The sequence below is a fragment of the Astatotilapia calliptera genome, chromosome 8 (assembly GCF_964374335.1).
Source record: "Astatotilapia calliptera chromosome 8, fAstCal68.1, whole genome shotgun sequence".
NCBI classification, from domain to species: domain Eukaryota; kingdom Metazoa; phylum Chordata; class Actinopteri; order Cichliformes; family Cichlidae; genus Astatotilapia; species Astatotilapia calliptera.
The window spans coordinates 5,328,015-5,345,716 of record NC_137429.1 but is presented as its reverse complement, the minus strand read 5'-3'; the positions used below and the strand labels follow the sequence as shown (position 1 = coordinate 5,345,716).

At 39.9% G+C, this 17,702-nt stretch overlaps 1 protein-coding gene across 1 annotated transcript in view; it reads right to left on the bottom strand.

The window, feature by feature from the left end:
• myo1d (myosin 1D) overlaps positions 1 to 17,702 on the bottom strand; it is a 119,835-nt gene that overhangs the window by 42,260 nt on the left and 59,873 nt on the right. Inside the window, exons 17-20 of the mRNA XM_026178077.2 lie at positions 4,566 to 4,789; positions 3,180 to 3,318; positions 2,071 to 2,175; positions 1,759 to 1,872 (exon numbers count right to left, since the gene is read on the bottom strand). Of these exons, the coding sequence (XP_026033862.2) occupies positions 1,759 to 1,872; positions 2,071 to 2,175; positions 3,180 to 3,318; positions 4,566 to 4,789 (582 nt within the window). The remainder of the gene's footprint in view (positions 1 to 1,758; positions 1,873 to 2,070; positions 2,176 to 3,179; positions 3,319 to 4,565; positions 4,790 to 17,702) is intronic.

The window sequence follows — 17,702 nt, the reverse complement described above, 5'->3', positions numbered from 1 at the left end:
GTCTGAGCAAATGTTTCTAATATTCGTACCATTGTACAGCATGTTGACAGACCAAGCAGTTAATCAACTGAAAAAAAATATCTAAGACTCTTTAATTACAGGAAACCTTCTGAGCAGCACTCCTTTACTAAATACTAAACATAAAGTTTAAAACTAATGTACAGCATGAGAAGAATGATTCAAATTCCTGCTTTCATAATTACACCAGGCAATTCATAATTCTTATTCCACAGGAGCAGGTTTTCAATTTCCAATATATGATTTCAGTTAAATGTAGTAAACATTTTAACTTGGCCATAAGTAGGTCATATTAAATTCTGCAGTAAATTGGGAGTTTAAATTGGTGCTATACAGATACATGGCTGGGGTTCAGCAATAAATAAATTCATGCCTTATCATATGAACCCTCACGCACTCACTGTCATTCGGTCTAATATCTGTTTGATATTGATCAGAGAAAGGGTGTTTAGATCCACCTATCTATCGTCTGGAGCTGGTATCACAAAGCTACAGAAAGCTAGGACTCAGATCAGCAAGTTTAGTCATTACTATCCAAAGTACAGTAGAGCTAGAAGAAAACAATGGATGGAGTATGTAAAACTTAGAAACACTCATATGGAAAAACACATTAGCACAACAGTGAGCAGTGTCGCATAAAATCTCAACAAACTGCAGCATAGCCTGGATGCTGTGGCTTTGTACCTTAGCAGGGCTCAGCTTCAGGATAGTTTCTGAACAAACAATAACAATAACAATTCATATACCACAAGTATAAGACATGATAACCTCCTTTTCTCAAGTGCCAGTCTTTTTTTTTTAAATTCTTTTTTAGTGTTTTATGAACATTTCTTAAATAAGATATAATGTAAAGGATTCTGAGCATTGGTTGCAAATGTCTACAAAGAGTTTAGAGTAATTCCAGTGGACAAATTGGCTGGTTGGAAAGTAAATGGACAGTTTTACGAGGGGAATTCTGAAAGGCCTGAAGCAGTATTTTAAAAGGAAAAGGCTTAGCATAAATAAGTTTTTTATATTTATTTCACCACTATGATAAAACCCCTTACTTTGCATTTGTGTAAGAATACATAGCTGTGAGTAGCTGCTACTCACAGCTAACTATTTCTATGTGAAATGTTATTTGTTTTACTGTTACAGTTTTTAATTACAAAACTTTAAAGTTTAAATCAACAAACTTATTTATGCATATTCTATGAATTTCTATTTAATTTATGATGTTTCAGGTAGAGACGACTCAAGTGTCTCATTCTGACCCACACCTGCGACACTAACAACAAATTCGATGTAAATATGAATTTACATCGAGAACACTTTATGTTACATTTCACTAGCTGGGACCACATCCTTGGTAACGATGGGCGATGAGGAAATGTGAACTGGTGCTGTGGTTTGGGGGAAGGCCTCGAAGGGGACTGGCAACGGCTCCCGGGCCGGGCAGATCCCCATGTACTAACGAGAAGTGAATGAAGGAAAGGAAGAGAGGAGAAGAGAGAGAAAATTGGGGGAAGGGTGGGGCATGAAAATGAGAACAGCAGGTATTGGTGAAGGGGGGCTTTTATAGCCTGAGTCCGGAGGGGGCGTGAAGGAGGAGTGGTCCTGCTCCTGAAATTAAGATGATATCTCCACTAAGCAGATAAGCAGCATGTAACCCCTGAACTACAGGGTCTGTTACAGCAGTATCTATAGAGCTGATTTTGTCTGTTTACAGTAAAAGAAGCGTTAAAACAAAGAGTGTCATACGTTGTAGAGGGGGATGCTCTTCATGGGTTTGTACTGCTTCAGGGGGTCCATCTTGTACAGGTGGCGGTCAGTGATGAGCACAGCCCGGTTCTCCGACTTGTGGAAACGGTTGATCTGGGAAACACAAAGCTCCTCATTAGTGACACCACGGGATACAGTAGGTGCACACAAACACGGTGACATTTACACACCCTGCAGGGAAATGTTGTGAGCCATCAGCAGCTGGGTTTATGTCTTTGTACACACAGACACGTGTTGTGAGTGTGTGCACATGTGGTAAAGTCATGGATATCTGCTCTGAAAAGCTTTTACCTTGCGTACGTTGCAGGAGAACAGGACTCTCATGAATTTGTCTTTCCGCTGCAGATCGCTTGAGACCAGTGTGAACGATGCTGCTGTGTCAGGGCTGTCTCGCTTCTGTCAGACACACACCACAAGAAACTTATCAAAATATTCCAGTTTAACTCGAATTAATTCACAACCTGCCCAAGTTAAGATGAGCTTATAAATATCCTATTTATGCATGCATTTTTATTGGTTTAATGAATGTATTATCTCACAATGAAAATGTTTTCATTGCAGGAGTTTTAAATGAATAAATTGTTTGAATCATATATAATTAACCTAAAGACAGCCACAACATCCACTGACAAAAAACCCTGGCTTAATTGGGTACATTCCTTCAGTCCAGTATTCACACTCTATGGTAATTACTATTTACTGGGAAAACAGCTGAGCCAACATTACATTGTTAAGATGCTTATCTTCTTATGTCTTCTAATGTCCACCGGGTGTAATTGAGGTCTGTAAAATAAATGCGAGGTGTAAAACTGCTTCCCTTCTTTTTAGGCTTATTTTCCATTCATATCACACTGTTTGTTTCTTGTCTTGCTTGATACTTTCTTTAATAAATCTGCTCAAAGAATGAGACTAAACACTTTTCCTTTGTTTTTAACTGGAAGGTTTCTCTATAGAGTGCATATAAAAGTTAGACAAGGCCACCATATCATCACTTATTGGTTCGTGGTCTACAACTTTGAAACTTTGAAATGAAATAGGATGTCATGAGCGATGATCAGACTGATTAATGCCTGAATCCAAAAGAAAATAAACCAGGGTTTTAAGTTTGGATGCAGGCAGTATTATTAAACATTGTCTGATTGAAGAGTCAGCAAACAATGAATGAATTAAATCACATGTTTAATACCAGCAGGGTACTCTATTTTTCAGCATTTTATGCTACAAACTGCACAGCATTGAGGTTCAATAACTACGTCTGATCTGGATTTCAGCCACAGAGAAACAGCAGCTGATGCAAGCTGCAGGAGACACAGCCTGCATGAACAAAGCTAGCATGGCCAATTTCACTCTGTAAAATACGTCTTTTTCATGACTGGACTCATGCTACCCCTCCTACTCACCAGATAGTTTCCTTCCCAGGCCCGTTGCAGCCCCAAATCAGCCCTCTGGCCCTTCAGGGCCTCCAGGCCGGCTACCTTGGCCCTCACCTGCAGGGTCTCCTCTGGAGATAAGCCTTTGATCAGTGTCCATGCCCACCACCTGGAGATAAACGCATCCAAAAACACACACACAGAGCAAACTTAGAACGGAGGAAAATCGAACTTTCTATATAAAGGATGCTGCACAGAGCCTTGTTACTGTAGTCGGGTCAGTGGGGTGTTGCAGCAGGACTGCAGTCGACCCCGTCTTCACTGTACTGTATTTACTGACAGCCAACATAATTCTCTAGGAGGGTTATTTTCTCACTGTGTCCGGCTTCAAATAGAAAAAAGGCAAACAAACAGACAATGGGATGAAAGGAAGTGATGAGCCTTTGATGGAGAAAGAAAAATCAATGCCCAGTGTGAGCCCAAGGCAGAAGGAAACATGTGTAAGTTGCTTCAAAAAGACTCATCTGGATGTAAAATAACACTGGAGGGCATGTGTTGTCTCCTGTGGTTGGAGTCAGATTTACTTTTAGTTCAGCCAATTTAGGAAAGCGATTTTCTTCAAAAGAGAACAATTTAAAAACATTTTGTTTGAATAAGGTTCAGCTTCTGTTTCTGTTCTGAACGTATAATACAACAACAGTTGGTCATCATTAAAAGCTGATATTTGCTTCTACAAGTTTAACAGTTCATTTACTCTTTTAAACTTTAATTTCGTCCTGTGGTTTGTTTCTTTTCACAGAGAAAACAAAGAAAGCAAACTTAAAGTGAACCATAAGCCTTATAAGAATGTTCTGTCTGCCTGTTGGCTAGATGTGTTCGGGGCAGGAGCAACAAAAGTCAATACAGGAAGAAGGTGCTGTATTCAGAAATAGTGGATAACAAGGAGAATTTACTCCTAACATTCATATTTGTTTATGGTGAGAATGTGATCCCACCTCGATCTGCCACATGGACGCTGCAAGTCTGAGCTAAAGATCTCTCAATAGCCACGTATGCTTTGAATTCTGGGAGTACACAAACTCTAAAATAAATGTTAGGTGTGCAGATTAAACAAACTGTACCAACTAGCTATAAAATTAACCAAGCCCTCACCTATATCCTCTACTTATAAACCCAGCCCTAGACACATTTGGCCAACAAGCAGGTTAAATGCTCTCACATGGTTTACAAAGATGGATTCTGGTTTGCTTGTAGTTTTTTCTTTGCGAAAACAAAACAACAGGGAAAAGTTACAACTCTGCAGTCTAATCAATTATTCCAGACTAGCATAAACCAATTATAGGAGTAGAAACACACTTACATACATGATGGGCCTGTTTAAAAATCTATCTCGGCAGATGTTTTCTTGTGGAGTACCTGCTATGGATGCTCTTGAGCGCCTCTTCAAACCTGCGCAGAACCTTGGGGGGCGTGGGCCACTTCACGTGCCTGCCATGATCCTTCATGGATCGCACGTTTTTGAAGCGACGGTTGACCTCACGGATGTAAGACTTGACCTTGTAGCGTCGGTAGGCCTGCAGGATGGTGAGGGCAGCTCGCATGCGTCTGTACCGCATTCTGGCTATAGTTCCTCTCCACACCTGAAGACAAGGGTTCACATAAAGAATACATAGATATAATTTTATTGCAATTACAGTACAGATCTCCACATAGAAAGTACTTTTAAATGCTTTATGGCAATCCTCACTCTGGGTTTTATGGCTTATTATTGCCTCTCTTTCTGCTCATAATGCAAAATGATATTTTGATAACTTTGCAAGGAAACTCCATCATTTGGGATGACAGGCCAAGTCTGCCTTTCATAGAAAATCCAATCCATCTCTATAGTGAGCTAATAAAAACCTTCACATCTGATTTAAAACTACATACTGTATGTTACAAACATAGTCTGGCTGAAACTGCTGTAAAAATGAAGGAATTCTTCACAGTAGTGTAACAGTGGGCTGTTTTTATGGCTGAGTGGTGTGGATTCCTGTGTTTGGCTGAGAACAGTGTAAAGGTTTAACTAGCAATGGGCCAGACACTCCAGCATCGATTAACCAGTTGTAGCCAGAGCTTATCTGCAGAGTACTAGTTAAAATGTTCAATACAGCAGCATTTTTGTAACCATGGTTTAAAGGAGCAATGGAATAGGGACAAAATGAACTTCTACATAAACAAGAACCTGAATTCAGGATGCGTGGCTGTAGCTGCACATTTTAAAGTGATAAACTGTTTATGGAGACTACGGCGCAAACACTGAAATTACTCTGCATTACCAACCACACTTTAAGCCACACCTTTTCACACTGTTTTTCGAATATGTAAACTAAACCAACAAATGTAAAGTAATACTGTGATGTATTTTGATTTATTTCTGTATAGTGTGAGTGCAATCCCAAAAGTAAGGTTTCCAAAGCGGTGGGGATGTAGAGAAACTGTTCATACGGCTGTTCGTCACACTGTTGTGATTGGTGCTTCCTCCACTCTCAAACAAGCATGCTCGGCTTCACTTGGATGCTTGTTTGGGCTTGGCAGACGTTGAAAATGGAGCTCCCGTTTTCAAGGGCGAAATGTGCGCAGTTATTCGATTTTTGAACGCAAAAGGCGTTAAACTGTTTTGTAAGTGGTGTAGAGAGTTTACAGCAGTACGAAGAGGTAAAAGATGAGGTTCAACGCTTCCTGAAGGACATGGCGGCGAGCTGGTACGACATGGGCATTGTAAAACTGGAACAGCGCCTACAAATATGCATCAACTGACATGATGATCATGTAGAAAAAGAAATAATTCAACCTTTAAAATGATGTAAATATTATAGAAAATAAACAGTTTTTGCATTTCTAAAAAAAAATAGGAGATCTTACTTTTGGGATTGCCCTCATATATCCAGGTTCCTCCAGGTTTTTCCTAAATGACTTTTTACTGACTGTATACTGGTTATATATTTAAAATAAACTAACACAAACAAACAAACCTATGACTGACAGTAGTGTATATACTCTATACTCTGTCAAATGACAAATCAAACTGAACTATACTTTAAATCAGCATTGGTTTTCTTATAGTGTAGTACTACACAGTACAAAGAGACTCAGACAGCAGTGATGTTGCTTCACCAGAACCACAGGAACAAAACATTTTTAAATTGTGGAGCAGAAACAAGCAATTGTGTCAAAAATGTACCTGAAACCAATATTAATAATTTAATAACAATAAAGTAAAATGAAAAACAAGCAGGGAACTGTCAGAAAGAATAAGGAAAATAGCCCCCCCGCCTTTTCGTTCAGCAGACCTGCAGTTTCACTGCAGTTACTTTAAACCCTCCTGTATCAGAGACCACATCAGGGATCCTGCTGTACCCTCAGACAAACACTGACACGCGTTATCAATAATTTAAAACACTGTCCTAAGCTTCAACTTCGAATGACCTAAAATGGCCTTCATGTGAAGAAACAACTTCCAACATTTTGCCCTTTTATGGACTGCAGCAGGTTGCCTAGCTCATGAATCCATGATAAAAATGAACCGTAAACACGTGCAACCCACTGCACTTAAATATGAATCATGAGGTCTTCATAGCAGCATTAAATTCACTTAAATACCGCTATAGTAGCTAATATATAAGCACATATTTCAAAGTGTCAAGCACCATGTTTTTAAATTAATAATTTTGTTGTGACTCACCATTACAACTCATTAAATCTCTCATTTGTTATACATTTCTTACTGCAATGTTTAAACAGCCTTTATTCAGTCTAAAGAAGCTAAAATAAGGACCTGCCTGTAACCAAACATAGACTGAGTGGCTATTAGACACTCGAGAACATGAATAATAGATGTAAGTGGGGCCCCAGAGAACCATAACTCTAAACTCGGCCTCACTAAAATCGCCACCATATGTCTTCCTTTCGCTGTATTCCCTCCCTCTTATAGACACATACACAGGCATGCATGAAGGCTCTCAGTTTATTCCAGATTTAAGTGGCTACATTGTGTCTAAATAATCTTTCATCGCCAGTAATCCAGTGTCACAGACCTACAAATTTAAGGCAACACTGCAGACTGCACTGGAGGCTCTCTAGCAGATATCATCTGAGTGTAATGCGCAGTAATCATAGATATCATGAATATTTAATGGATTCAAAGTGTGGGGGAGGCCGGTGGCAAAGAAAAGGATTTGTTGCATTTGCATATTAAAACTGTGGAGGTGGTAGTTTTCACCTGATGAGACTAACAAATGCCAGAGAGGAAGATAAGTCATGCACTGCTGGACTGCAGCAGAATAATTAACCGCACCAGCTGAAAATTGTTTTATATCTAGTGAAACATTTTCACTTTTTAACTAAAGCATGTAGAGAATGGTCTAGCTTAGAGTGCTGACTTAACCACGTCATTACTTACAAAGTGGAAAGAGGGTAGTTATGAGCAGAAGCTGAATCACATTTGGATCAATGAGGGAAAGCTAGCATGTTATGTAATGACCACAGTGGCTTGATCACACTCTCTTTGTTTAAAAAAAAGGAGGGTTTAATTAGTATTTTTAATCCTCCAAAGTTTATGCAGTTGTACATTATGCCCATTAAGCTGAGATCAGCCGTAGTTAGCTAGAAAAAACGGAATAATCAGCTCCCCAGATGTTACTGTAAATGATGTATGTTCAAGTATACTGAGCTGCTTCCTGTCCACAGTCGATCTGATTCTTTATATGGCTGTGTTAATTATTACAGTGTAGCTTTGATAAATGCCATGCCCCATATCAAAGCTATTCTTAGTCCAAACTATTGTGATGCAAAGTTTGTAGGTTTTATGTATCTGCTGTTGAAATTCAAATTTCCATCCACAGATGTCGTTAAAGAGAAACACAACATCGTCTTAAAGCTGCAAAACTGGATTACTTTTCCAAAACAGCTCAAGAAAATAGATCCAAAAGGGGGGGGGGGGGGGGGGAGAGGAATAGCAGTCTTTATCTTTTGCCACTTGTGTTACATAAACGTCAAACGATAAGAGCAAACAGTTTTCCTCTGATGCTGTGTCATTTTACGGCTTAAAACCGTATCCTCTGTTTTCTCCATGCTGCACTGTCTTTAATACATAATGCATGAGAGTGAGAAAAGGAGGGCAGCTACATAGTCATCACTAATCGACCCCTGAGAGGAATCGCCCACGTGCTCGGGGTGACGGTGGTGGGAGGAATGAATGGGCTTCAGCGACGGCGGCTTCCTCGCGTCTCTGTGAGGTTAACAGTTGCTTTCGTCTGAATTCTGAAGGGGCTCAGAGTGTTACGGTGAATTAGGCAAAGTTTCAGGAGTGGGCACTGGGTCAGACATTACTGTCAAAACGTCCCTGGTGTGAATGCAAACCAAACTATGTGCATTTAAATCAGAATTACCACCTGACGACAATATCTTACCCTCTTTATATAATGTTTATTTCTTCACCAACAAGAGGCTAGAAAACGGCTTTTCATGTTGAAACTCATTTTTCATGGATGTCAGGATTGGCTCATTTCCACTTCAGTTGTGTGCTGCTTTTTGACTATTGCAAAGATTTAATTTGAACAAAAGCAATTATTAATTCATTTACAACTTTTGTTAGAACTACATTTGCTTGTACTGGTTTGTCTTTATGTGAGATGAGGTTTGCCTTGTCGTGCATAGCAAAACTGAAAAATAAATACTGAATAGCTACACAGTATCCTCCGCTGTAATTATGTTTAGACTTTATAATAGCAGTCAACAGCTTAAAACATCTTTATATTCTTTGTTTACTGTCATCTGTAGCTGCTGTATGGCAAGACTTCTTATTTATGTTGTAATCTATTAGTGCATGATTATAATTACAGTTCAACATTATATTAAATACTAATTCACTCTAGATAACATTAGTCAAGAGAATTCTGTTGTTACCATCTGCAATAATTCATTTATTGCATTATGGCTCTGTTCCAGGACCATCGACCTAGTCTATGGAAAGGGGCAATGAGGGATTTATGGTGCCATGGGTTTGCAACCTACATAGATGTTTGTGTGCAGTTGGCTGAAATGTGTGTCGAAACAGGAAAGGAAAGAGTGCACAGTTCACCATGTAGAAGGAAGAGCTTAGTCAGACCTATAAGTGGAGACTTAACATCGTTTTTAACACTTTAGCTCTTTGTATAAAACTTAGATTTTCTCTGCAGCTAGCTGGAGCAACAGTAGCACAGGAGTAGCTCACAGACAGACTGTTTATTTGGTCTACTAAACTGTCACCCTGGTGACAGAAAACAGCCACAACCACCTTCAAAGCCATGCATAGGCTCTCCACACGCCTTATTTAAGCCCCAAGGTTGTGAAAACAACAGAAGTGGGCCATTACTGTCGCTATTCTCCTCCACCTCTTGAGTTGTGTAACCTGTGTCACTAGAGCCACAACCAGATTAAAGGCATGAGTGTATGATTGTGTTGTTTCTTTAACCTCCATTTTAATGATCTATCAAATCAGATGCTCACTGATAAAAGGAGATGTTAGAACAGTTTAAAAAGATGAGACTTTCTAAATGACCAGTGCAGTTGGTATACTGAGCTCTTAAGGCGGACAGCATGAAAAGGATCATATGCAGGTGGGTTGTAAAGTGGCTTGCAGATTAAATGGCGACTCTGGGCAGACTAAATGTTGTGTGCAGTGCAAGATTTTCCAGTTGTATGTGTTGAAGGAGTACACTCAGTATGTTTTTCCCCCATTTTATTTCTTTTTATGCACACCAAAGCCAAAGTAGATCCATGCTCTGATGAATTAAATTCACTGTGTGTTAATATTTACAAGGAGACTTCTATAGCATTATATTTATTTATTTTTTCCCTTCTATATAACAGCTGCTTCTTGAATATGCTACTTTATATGTTTCGATTATGTTTGTCTCATTCTCTGGATGTTTTATGAACCTGTTTTTAGAACTGCTAAATCTTTGTTTTTAAAAAAAAAGAAAGAAATACACAACAGACCTCATTCATTAGCAGTGTGATGTGCTCTTCCTGCTGCTTCCCTTTCTGTCTTGTCTATGTCACATTGTGATATCTGACACCCCACACAGTCCCGGCCCATATGTGCTCACATCATACACTAAGTAACAAAGAAAAAGGTGGCCAAATTAGAGCTTCGGTGTAAGCCGAGTTGAGATGTTGCCTGCCTCATATCCACATGGTGCACAGGCCTACGCCAGATCAACAGCTGTGTTTATCTAAGCTACAAGTCACTAATTACATTGTAAAATACTGGGGTTGGAGGTGAAAGGCAAAGCAAGAGAAATAAAATGTAATAACTAACCAAGAATCAGACAAAAGGCATTACCATCTCCTCACTGGGGCCTCATTAAAGTGCATGGCAGGTAAACAGATCTGAAAGTTACGATGAGGCCATCTAGCTACCTGTACATGCACAAACACACCCCCTAAACACATTTTCTGCCCCTTAAACAGTGTAGCAGGCTGGCTGCAATGATTGTGGCAGTCTGATGAAGATGACACTCTGGGGATTGTGGATAAATCAGGCCAATAACAAGGCCCCTGACGGTCTGCCCCCTTACTCTCCCGGCCAATAAAGCCATCTGATCATCCTTTCCAAGGCTCTGCTTTCACCACGCTTTGGAGGTTTGGATTTACGAGCTCATCAAAGCCAGATTGGGGATCTTTGGTTGCAACAAAGTGGGACAGAAAGCTGGGGTTTTATTTGAGGGGTTGACTTTATGGAAATGAAGGCTGAGTAAAAGCATTTACAAATCACATGTGCAAGGGCGACCGGTGAGAGCAGGAAGGCTGCTGTTGAAATGTTTAGTAGAACACAGACAGGGCACATTATTAGCTGGCAATACTGAATGTCTTTAATCTGAAAGTATTCTGTAGTGCCAATAAAAGGCCTATTAACGGAATTGGACTGCAGCGTTGGCAATCTAAAAGGTCTAATTCAAAGCAGGAAAAAAAACAACCATTCCTCTTGTTGTCACCTAAACACAAAGCGTGACAAAATTCCGACATGGAAAGACAGATAGGCCGGTGCGCCACACTTCACTGCACTGACGAATGCCTGAGTTTCCACATCCTCCGGGGATATTGAGCTGGTTTTCCAGTGACATGCTCGATACGCATGTTGGGTTGGAGGGGGAGGGGTGAAATCAAGAGTGTGTGACAGAATTTAGTGAAGCTTCAAACATGCACTGTCCAGAGGCTGTCACGGGAAAACATTAGGCTGAAGCTCAGGTCAGCAGCAATTATCATAAATCAATAGAGTGCTCGAGTGAGCAGCTCACTGCTCAGTAAAGATCAACGGCACAATCCAGACACCGATTCCTCATTCTTTCAATCCAGAACATGCTGTCATTTTAAATTTTACCTCTGGCTAATGTACACTAATGATGTGAAACAAATGTTTTCAAACTCAGTTTAAACATTACAATCTCACTGAGAGAGACAGGACTGAAGAGTACATTGAATATCTCTGCAAAGCTGATGCATCATTCAGATGGACTGGAGGATTATTGCCAACGGACAGCAGTATGAGCTCAAAGGAACACGCAATAAAACCAGCTAATTGATTCATTTACTGAAACCACAAGGTGCTCAAAGCTAATCTACAGAGCATTAATGCAGATCTCATACAAATGAAAATTTTATCAAATTTCTAACCGACAATGGAACCAAAAAACAAAAAAGAAATATCAAAATATATTCACACTTTCTGACTCTCCTGATTTTCTGAACTATCCAAAACTTTTACATTTACTTCAAAAATAGTCCAGAAATCTTATGTTTTTCTTTCACGTTTTATTTTTAGTAGTGGAAGGTTTGACATCTTTTGTCTTATCCAGTATGTAACATTTAGCCTATTCAGTAGTTTGTTTTTCACCCAAACAATGTCATTTGTGTTGAAACTGAAGATCATTAACATCAGTTCTCTGTTAATTATAACAATTAAATTCAATCAAAACAAAAATTAAAAAAAATAACAACCTCGAGACACTTTATAAGGTAAAGACCCTACAATAATAGAAGGAAAACCACAACAATCAGAGAACCCCTATGGGTGAGCAATTTGCGTCAGTGGGAAGGAAAAACTTCCTTTTAACAGGAATAAACCTCTGGCAGCATTAGGCTCGGGGAGTGGTAGCCATCTGCCACGACCGGATGGGGATAAGGGCAGGAAGACAGGATAAAGACACGCTGTAAAAGAGAGCCAGAAATGAATAAAAACTAATAATTCAGACTGGTGTATAAACACAGGGTGTGAAAAGACGGGGGGAAGAAGAAATACTCAGTGCATCATGGGACGCCTCCAGTCGCCTAGTCCTATTGCAGTGTAAGGTCTGTGTAAGTGAAGGTCTCCTGATCCAGCCCTAACCACAACTATAAGTATAATTGTGTCCTTCTGGTTAAAAACAATTCAAACCAGCTTTTGGTCTAGCTGAAGTTTTTCACTTTATGGAGGTGATCTCAGTCTGCTTCCAAACCAACTCTAAACCACCAAGTGGTTTGTTTATGTTAAGAATGTGATCCCGCCTTGATTCGACAAAGTGTACACGACAAGTCTGAGCTAAGCACCTTTCCGTGGCCACATATGCTTTGCATTCTGGGATGCAGCAGACTCCCATAGGAGTGCAGATCTCCCAGATAAATAATAAATGGCAGGAGTAAATTTTCCATTGTATACACTAGTCCAGAACACAGCACCTATCTATGCAGACATTAAGCATGTGGTTTGTATTGTATTTTGCACAACTCTGTTTCTTGTGAAGCTCGCACACAAGAATTTCACTCACATGTGCTGTACCAATGTACCTGCACATGTGATGTGACAATAAAAGTGATTTGATTTGATTTGTAGGCAGGGACACATTTTGGTTTGCTTTAACTTTTTCCCTGAGAAAAGAAACCGAATCACAGGAAAAAGCTACAAATTTACAAATTTGCCAACTGATTTGGACCACATTAAACTATAGTGTGAAGAACCCTTTAGCGTGTTAGTCTGAGACACACATGCACTATTTCAAACCTGTTTCCTGGGTGACTAAATATGTACAACAACCAATTATTAATAATCATGAAAAAAAATCAAAGTATCCCTGTGTTTCTTTCAAGTTCTCGTGGCAGGATATAAATGAAAACAGTCCATACTGCACCTTTAATTGGCAGTTATTTTGAAATTCGATCACTTTCAATCTCTGAAAATGTGATTTTGTGTTTGATTTGTTCAGATACTTGTGTCAGATTTTCCCTCATTAGCCTCTTAAATTCTTTCCACTATCAAGGACCTGTGGTTTGTAATTTGCCATGTTTTAAAGGCGACAACGACAACAAGGCTACAGGGTGGCCATGTCTGTTGCATCTCTAATTTATAACATTTTCAATTTCATTCAAGTGAAATTAAATTAGTGAGAATTAGTGAGGATACAGCCAAGTGGAAAATGAATCTGCCTGTGAGCCACACTTCAGTTGCCATGGAGAAAGTTTTCACATTATCCAAAAGCATTGTGGGCTGTAAGATATTTATAGGCTACAATCAATCTCACAGCCTTGAATTTTATCCATTTATTTTTTAAATCTGGCATTTCTTTAAAAGTCAGCTTCATAGTTTAAGGAGGTTTAAAGATCAGAAACTTAGGTACTAAATAATGAATAACATGGAAGTTTGAGAATATGATATACTACAATATAAAATAAAGATTTTTTGCCATATAACCAGTGTCATATAAAAAAAGACACATGAAGAGTTTCATCATTACAGGTTTCTCTGAGAACAAAGGAGGCACATTTCTTTCAAACCCAGCGGTGGGATTGTTACAAAAAAGTTAAACTTTCCTTTGATCAGTTACAGACAGCTGCACTGAGTTTTGTGGAGGTGATAGCTTTCGATGATAACTAAAACACTTTGCAGGTTCAGATAGGATCAAAGGATTACAGATCATGTAGCTGCTGATGTCTAGAAGAAGACAGATCAGTTCTGGGCAGTTAAACAGAGAGGAGGCAGTGTTAGCCTTGCACTAAGTAGCCCACTATTCACAAGAGGGCTATAAAGGAGGGCTCTCCATGTCAGAGTCTTCCCCAAAAAGACTTAAATTATTGCTGCACTTCTTATTGCCTGAAGACACGACTCACCCAACGGGAAACGGTACAAAATAATAAAATAAAGCTCTTTATCCTTTAAAGATATTTTCATTTAGCTCCTGCCCAGACAAGCCCCCTGTGGCTGCGCTGTTAAAGCTGACTGCCAAAGACATAACGCTCGCCACGTCTGATAAACCCACTGCTATGGAGAGTATGTAAAGCTTTGGAAAGCAATTAAGGCGGAAGCTCAGAATACACGAGAGGGGGGTGTCTCTTTTCTCGTCATTGTCCCTGCTCTGACAAACGCTGACAGGTACTGTGATGTGGATGGCTGAGCTTGAATTTATGAAATATTCATTTTAACAGAGTGAAGGTGGGGGTGGCCTATGTATAATTTATAACATCTGTATTTATGTTGAGATGTCATGTGCTTTTTTTTTGGGAATCTTCATGCTTTCATTTCTCAAAGTGGTAAAAATCAGATTGCTTTCAATGTGGCAGGCTTCAGTGTTGTCAGTGCAGGACTGCACAGACATGGATGCAGAGCAATCACTGGTATTGTGCTCAGTAGTACAACACAAGCAGGAAGATGAGGCGAGTGTGAGCACGTGAATACAGGGGCTGAAGGGTAGAGGATTAAATGAAGCAGTAGAGGACTTCTTGCCCCTCCCCCTGCACCAGTCCATTCCTCTAGCTACACCAGGTTTATTGTACATTATGGTAATTTAAAGGAATAAAGCAACAGCACAGACACAGAAAATACAATGATCTCCCGATTCCGACCAGCAGCATCGGCACTATGAGCGGCCACTCAACCTGTGTTTAGGAGACTGTGCAGATTCACAGATTGTAGGGGGATTTTTTTGTTGTTTGATGGAGCAAACTGAGTGGTTTTATAATAAATCCACAGAGCAAACGGAGAAACAAGAAGTGTGTCTGAGCCGCAGTCATACAATGACAGCCCTGGCACTGTGGTCTCGACTGGCATAAGGCAGTCTGGTGTGCCAGGTGCTGATAAGGGGATTGCTTGGCACAGCAGATCATACTCCGTCTGGGATGTTTGTTTGAGTAACAGCGTGGTACATACAGGAGTCAATTCTGCTGTCACACCACTATTTGATTTTGTGTGTCACTGCATGCATATCGCATGAGCGAATGGGCATGCGACTGTGTGTTAAGCGCAAACTGCACGCCTAGCTTTAATGCTGACAGAGGGCAAGATTAAATACCCCTCTTCCACCTCAGCAATGCTGTGATGTTTGCTTAGGTGGGGAAGCTTCAAATCCTCTGGGCTTTCCCTTCATTATCAAAGCCTGCTTATCCTGTGAGATACAAGATAAGATTCTCCTGAGGGAGCGGTTGAGCCAACACCCGTCCTGCGAGCTTGTGGGAAAAGCCTGCAAAGGGTCAAACGGATCGATAAGGTCAGCCAATCAATCCTGTACAAAAGTTAATATGGCTTGGATAACCCTTTCATGTCTGAGAGGTTGGAGAGAATGTTTGAGAAAGGTGGGGATGAAAGCAACATGGTGCAAAGGAATCTGCCCACGCGAAGGTAATGTAATGACAGGCTGGGAAAAAGCGCGTGAGTGCCAATCACATGACTCCAAATGTAGGCTATAGTCTGTAAGATGTGTGTAGAGTGTGTACACACTGCACGCCCACAAACTGCTGACAGACTGACAGTATTGCCGTTTGGCTGTCAATCAAAAGAAGCATTTTGAAGCATCCGGGCGATTTGCATTTCGTGTCCTCAATTTGATACGCAGAAAGAGCCACAGTCCACATTCTCAGACTCATGTCTTTATCTATCAAAGTAAATGAAAAAAATAACAAGTTGTACTCTGCACGCTAAGCCGACACGTGTCAGCGAATGCGACGTAATCACAACAAGACACTGACATTCTCGCCTGAAGGAGGTGTCATCAAACCGCTGACGCATGAATGCAGAGAAACACACACCAGCAATCAATATTCATAACAGATCATTTGCAGCATATATAGCTGGAAGAAAAAGCAATAAATACTGATTTCATGTGTTTCTTTTGTCCCATCAACAGTCTAAAATCTGAAGTTATTTAACTGTAATTGTACAAACCAGAGAAAAGGCGTCGCATTTGAGAAGCTGGAACATGCATTTGGCGTTAGCTTGACAAATGACAAATTATTGCTGTTAATCAACAATATATTAGTCAACTAATTGATACAGCAGCAGGAGGCAAAGCTTGCAGGCGAGCCAAAACAGGAAGCGCAGAAAAGAAATGAAAATAAAAATAAATAAATAAACAATTGGTTCAGTTTTTTTCATTTCAGTTCACTTTTCATTTCAATTAACACACATGTAAAACTGTGAAATGTTTAAATGTGTGACACGGAAGAAGGTAAACATACAAAAGAATCCAAATCACTTGATCAAGAAATATTGAAGAACAGTTAACTCATTCTTGCTATGTGTTTACGTCTCCCAGTATCAGATGCTTGATCCACAGACTGTATAAAAAATGAACACAACCTTTTAGCATTTGAAAAGTCAAGTGAAATCAATGCACAGTGCTTTAAATGTGCATTCTTTTTCATGACCAGCAGTGAGTCACATGAGTCCATATGAGGTTATAGTCTCAACTGACTATACGATAAAGATGGGTAGCTTTGGGGCGTGACTACCTGCTCCTTTGATGCCTGGTTTATAAAAACAAAGATGGCGATGGCTAAAACGCTGACCATGAGCCCTCAATATGGCTACTTGCATCGTTCATGTACAGTCTGAATTATTCCCAATATGTAAGGAAAGTCTAAGCTTAGTCCAAGCCAATCTTAACATCTAGCTGAACAATCTAGGTACAACTAATTCACTTCATATTTACAGTCCACTGACACCTGCAGAGACCTCACAGTTAAAGCAGGTGTGATTAACTTCAAAGCCTGCAAAGCAAAAACATCAAAGACATGGCTCAATTACATGAGGACACATCTGCATTATGGTGGTGCTTTTAATTTAACACAAAGAACATCTCTGTTATTGCCCCAAAACCCAGACTCACCTTTAATTCTAAATTAGAGATCTACTTATCTTATCTGGTAACTGTGCGAGAGTTGCGTGGGTGAAAACTCAGACAAAAAAGAGAAGCGGCAGAAAGATATTCACCCTAAGAGATAGAGAATAATGCTAATAGTACAAGATTATATCAGGTCCAAAAATACCTCGGCGCTTGTATAACTTGGAGTACAGGCTGAGCTTTTCTAGTCTCACAGGTTATTCATATGCAGAACAAAAGCTGGTGAATATCAATGAGAGCACGACTTGGGTCTGGAAACAAGAAGAACCTCATGATCTTGTTTCAAGGGCCGTAATCAGATAATAGCTGTTGATGACTGGAAATCGGAGGTATTTACAATAACAGATGTTTGCAATTAGGAACCCTTTTGCTGTCAATGAATACC